Raw genomic sequence first — 5000 nt, 5'->3', positions numbered from 1 at the left:
GTCAATTTGTTTTTAAATTTTGAAAACAAAACAAGTGTCCAACTGCCTGAAGCCTTTTCTAATCACAGTTCAAATTTGATCAATAACCCATAGAAAATACATTTTTTACACTGTTTTTTCCAAGGGAATGTTTAGCCGTTTCCTAAAATACCAGCTGGAGACTCCAAAAGGACACTTTTGGTCCATGGCACATGAAATGTAACTGTGTAAAAAATGTATTTTCAATGGGTTATTGATCAAATTTGAACTGTGATTAGAAAAGGCTTCAGGCAGTTGGACACTTGTTTTGTTTTCAAAATTTAAAAACAAATTGACTTTGTTTTCTTCCAACATCTAGATTTTTGGGCTTTGCAGATATGCAAATTTACGCATCATTAGTAAGATATTGATGATTTTTCATATTTATTTAAACATTTTGGAAAATACTGTAATACAAAAAGTGTTTGTTTTAATGTCAGTAATCAACTGGCAAAGTTTCATAATGATATCTATAATTTCAAAAAAATTCCCCATTAGCCCATCCCCATTCACTTAAACAGTGGTTCTGATATGCTCTATGTCGGCCCGCTGTAGCTTTCCAGCAGCTTGTTGACCAGGTTGTCCACCCAGGTTGTGATCGTGGAAGGTCCTAGATGTCATTTTTGGTGAACAACCTTTTACAACGCTCCATGTCCATAAAATCACTTTGCCCCCTGGGTACAAGTGAAAAAATAAGTGTTAACAAAATTACAAAGTCAAGCCCTGGTACTAGCTTTTTTTTTCGCCAATGTATTTATTTATTTATTTTTTTAAAGAAAGTATTTAATTGATTTATATAAATATTATATTTTATTTACCACAAGTGAAAACAGAAGTCAAAACATCAATAGTATGATCCTTAACAGTTTAAATATTTTTTTTTAAATATATTTATTTACGGCTCCAGTGTCGACCGCAGCTTCACTAGCCCGGTATGAGAATGAACATTTTTTATCTATTTAAATTTTTTTGTTACTTGTACATGTTAAAACAGAAGTATAGTGTGGATAATATAGTGTGGATAATATAGTGTGGATAATATAGTGTGGATAATATAGTGTGGATAATATAGTGTGGATACTAGCTTTAACAGAACTAATTAAATTCAGCCTCTGCAACGTAGCACAAGTTATTTAAAAAGCTGTTAACTGTCAAAATTATAATGAAATAATATTTATTAATAGTAATAATTAAATATATAATATATATAAATATATATACCTATTTATATACATACCCTTTGTTTATATACCATTTATATTACTAACCTTAATAATAGTAACATTTTCATCTATTTATGTCTGTTCCTAGCTCCGCCCTTCCAGTCGTCTCCCTACAGTTTCCACGAATGGAGAAACGCGAAGACGGCCAACAGCCAATCACCTTCCTCCGCTCGGCTGAGGACCAATCAGCTCTCAGATCTGGGTTTGAGTGACGAGGACTGGGACCGCCCACAACTCGGAGGGTGAGAGAGAGAGAGAGAGAAATAATTAGGAATTTATTTATAATTTTTAAATTATTAAAGGTGCTATAAGGAACTTTTAAATATTTCTGAAACAGTCTCATGTTTCCTCTGATGATCATAAATTACATGTAACAGCAAACGAGACCATTAGGGCAAAGAATGCTATTTTTATAAAGTTTTTCTTAAAGAGGACCTATTATACTTTTTCGACGTTTATGACCTATAAACGTTGTTATAATGATTTATAGTCATGTTTAACCATACTAGCGTATCAAATAATGACGTACATGCATGTAGACGTATTCCCTGCTGACCGTCTGGGGTGGCTGTGCAGAGCGCTAAACACTAGGGCAGCCGGTCGAGAAATCACACGTTCAAATCGGTTCAAATTTCCTGCCATCGCGTCGTCACGTCCCCGGATGTTTCCATATATGGTAATGCTGCAACGTGGTGTCGCGCTCCGGCCATGCCCCCACCTTCCTGCTCTCAAATCTGCCCGCGCGCTGCTGAAAGTGTTCCGGAAGGAAGGTAACCAATCACAACGGAGTGGGGTTTGCAGGAGGGGGGCGGAGAAGCACAAAGCCAAGTGTGGATGAGAGAAAGAGTTTCCCGAAAATCTACATAGTTTTTTGTGATGTGATTCGTGTCAGGTTGCTCTATAGCAGTTTTTAACTTGAAATTGAGACCTGAAAAGTAGTATAATAGGAGATCTGTAATGCCTTTGTCATGGGTATACTATACGCTCACCCAGGAACAACAGCTGGCGTGGTAAAAACACTACTGCTTTTGTCCAAAGGGGGCGCTAGAATTAACACAAGCTGAATGTTCCTCTGAGCACCTTTAACGGTAATGTGTTAGTACTGTAATAATGTTTAAGTTGCCATCTTGTTAGAATTCTCGACAAATTGGCACCTTTCTAACTTATACTTTCCTACATGACATTAGCGTTTTGTTGCGTTAGCGTTCCCTATCCAAACCAGTGGGAGTTGCTAGCCGCGAGCTAACAGCGGTAGTAACAATCAGTGTGTCTCTGTCCTTAGCGCCTGTAATCTGCCCAGCGGTCTAATTACTGACAGCAGGTACCAACAACATTCACCTTTAACCCTTTAAAGGTGCAGTCAGTGATTCTGGAGAACGCTTCTTGTTAAAATCACTTTTTTTCGTCAAAATCAGTGAATATCTCCTCATGATCTGCTACCTGTCTGTACTGTGTGTGTGCTGGAAAGCAATCCAGTGTTAATACTCTAGCCTAGGCTCTGTAAACTGGTATGCAAAACAAAGGGGGCCCATCATAGCTAGCAACATGCCAATATACAGAACCTAGGCTGTGTATTAACACTGGGTTAATTTCAGCACACACACAGTACAGACAGGTAGCGGATCATGAGGAGATATTCACTGATTTTGACGGAAAAAAGTGATTTTGACAACAAGCGTTCTCCAGAATCAGACTACACCTTTAACCCCTTCACACCCAGTCTGACCTTTGACCCTTTGACCCCGTTTGTCTCTCTGACACACAACTGGTGTGTATGATGTCACTGCACACGTCTTAACCAGCATGACCTGTTAGTGACCACTGCCTTTTCCTCTGTGTGTGTCTGAGTGAGTGAGTGAGTGAGTGAGTGAGTGAGTGAGTGAGTGAGTGAGTGAGTGAGTGAGTGAGTGAGTGAGTGAGTGAGTGAGTGTGTGTGAGTGTGTGTATGTGAGTGTGTGTGTGAGAGCGAGAGAGCGAGAGAGAGAGAGAGAGAGATGCACTGTGTGTGTGTGTGTGTGTTTGTTAACCCCTTCCTCTCTCTCTCCTCTCTCTCTCTGTATTAACCCTATGTCCCTCTCCCCTCTCTCTCTCTCTCTGTATTAACCCTATGTCTCTCTCCCCTCTCTCTCTCTCTCTGTATTAACCCTATGTCTCTCTCCCCTCTCTCTCTGTATTAACCCTATGTCTCTCTCCCCTCTCTCTCTGTATTAACCCTATGTCTCTCTCCCCTCTCTCTCTCTCTCTCTGTATTAACCCTATGTCTCTCTCCCCTCTCTCTCTGTATTAACCCTATGTCTCTCTCCCCTCTCTCTCTCTAGATTCTCAGTGGGTCACGACGGGACCGACCCGGAGCAGGAGGAGAACTTCTGGTCTCAGGCTCTGGAAGATCTGGAGACGTGTGGACAGAGCGGAATCCTGAGGGAACTAGAGGTGAGTGTGTGTGTGTGTGTGTGTGAGTGTGTGTGTGTGTGTGTGTGTGTGTGTGTGTGTGTGTGTGTGTGTGTGTGAGAGTGTGTGTGAGTGAGTGAGTGAGTGAGTGAGTGAGTGAGTGAGTGAGTGCGTGAGTGCGTGAGTGCGTGCGTGCGTGCGTGCGTGCGTGCGTGCGTGCGTGTGTGTGTGTGTGTGTGTGTGTGTGCTTGTGGACAGAGTGGCATCCTGAGAGAACTAGAGGTGTGTTACACTGTTCAAAAATACACTTTTACTAGTCCTATTTATAGTGGAATTAGAATATGTAAGAATTCTAGATTTCTGAAGAACTGAATAACTCTGAAGGAAAACCGCATTTCTTGCCAACTAATTATCTTCTGTTGAGGTAACCCTGTCATACAGAAAGCAAACAAAACCAAGTGGGTCAAACTAAACAAATAATCAGTTGGCATTATATTAACTTTTTGGAATTTGAAGTAGTTAGTTTAGTTTAGTTTTATTTGTGCAAATAAACAAGATAAAAAAATTGCGATGAAGAAGAAGATGCGCATAGACATACATAAATGCACGGGTGGGACAAAAGAAACCCCGAAGGGCTTATGAAGGATGTCCACCTGACATTAAAATACAATAAAGAAATGAAGTAAAAGAAAAAAAAGAAAAGACAAACAAACAAAAATAAAAGACAAACAAAGTAGTTATTTTACATATGAATGATAAGTTATCTCAACAGAGGATAATATATCACTCCGTTCACATGACACAAAAAGTAATTTAGTATTTTTTTTTTTTGGTTTACAAATGGTTTACACACGGGGCGACTGTGGCTCAGGTGGTAGAGCGGGTCGGCCGATGATCAAAGGGTTGGAGGTTCGATCCCCGCCCTGCCACCTGTGTCATAGTTGTTGTGTCCTTGAGCAAGACACTTCACCCACCTTGCCTCGTGTGAATGTCGATAGTTCGCCTGCTATCGGTGTGAGAATGGTAACGTGTAAATGGGAACAGGTCTCCCTTGCAAAAGAGTCTTCGGTCTCAATGGGATTTACCTGTATAAATAAAGGTTAAAAAAAAAAAGAGACACAAACTAAGAAAACATGAGGACATTAAATTATATCCCAACGTTAAAGGTGCAGTGCGTACAGTCACTGGAAGGTGCAAAGGGCTGGAGAGAAGTGAAAGATTTTGCAACCTCTGTGATTCCAATTGTGTTGGTGATGAATATCATGTTCTTTTTGAGTGTAAAAATGTAAATGTAGTGTACTAATACTATAGAGAAAAATACCTGCCAAAAAATTATGTTTATTTTCCATCTCAGATAAAATTGATTTTGCT

At 39.9% G+C, this 5000-nt stretch overlaps 1 protein-coding gene across 1 annotated transcript in view; it reads left to right on the top strand.

Moving 5' to 3' along the window:
- The window catches only part of grip1 (glutamate receptor interacting protein 1), a gene marked incomplete at its 5' end in the record, with an annotated part of 55546 nt that overhangs the window by 44328 nt on the left and 6218 nt on the right, over positions 1–5000 (top strand). Inside the window, 2 exons of the mRNA XM_080051019.1 lie at positions 1330–1483; positions 3560–3671. Of these exons, the coding sequence (XP_079907145.1) occupies positions 1330–1483; positions 3560–3671 (266 nt within the window). The remainder of the gene's footprint in view (positions 1–1329; positions 1484–3559; positions 3672–5000) is intronic.

Source organism: Ammodytes marinus, assembly GCF_949987685.1.
Source record: "Ammodytes marinus genome assembly, chromosome: 22".
Lineage (NCBI taxonomy): Eukaryota > Metazoa > Chordata > Actinopteri > Uranoscopiformes > Ammodytidae > Ammodytes > Ammodytes marinus.
This window is presented reverse-complemented; position numbering and strand designations above follow the sequence as displayed.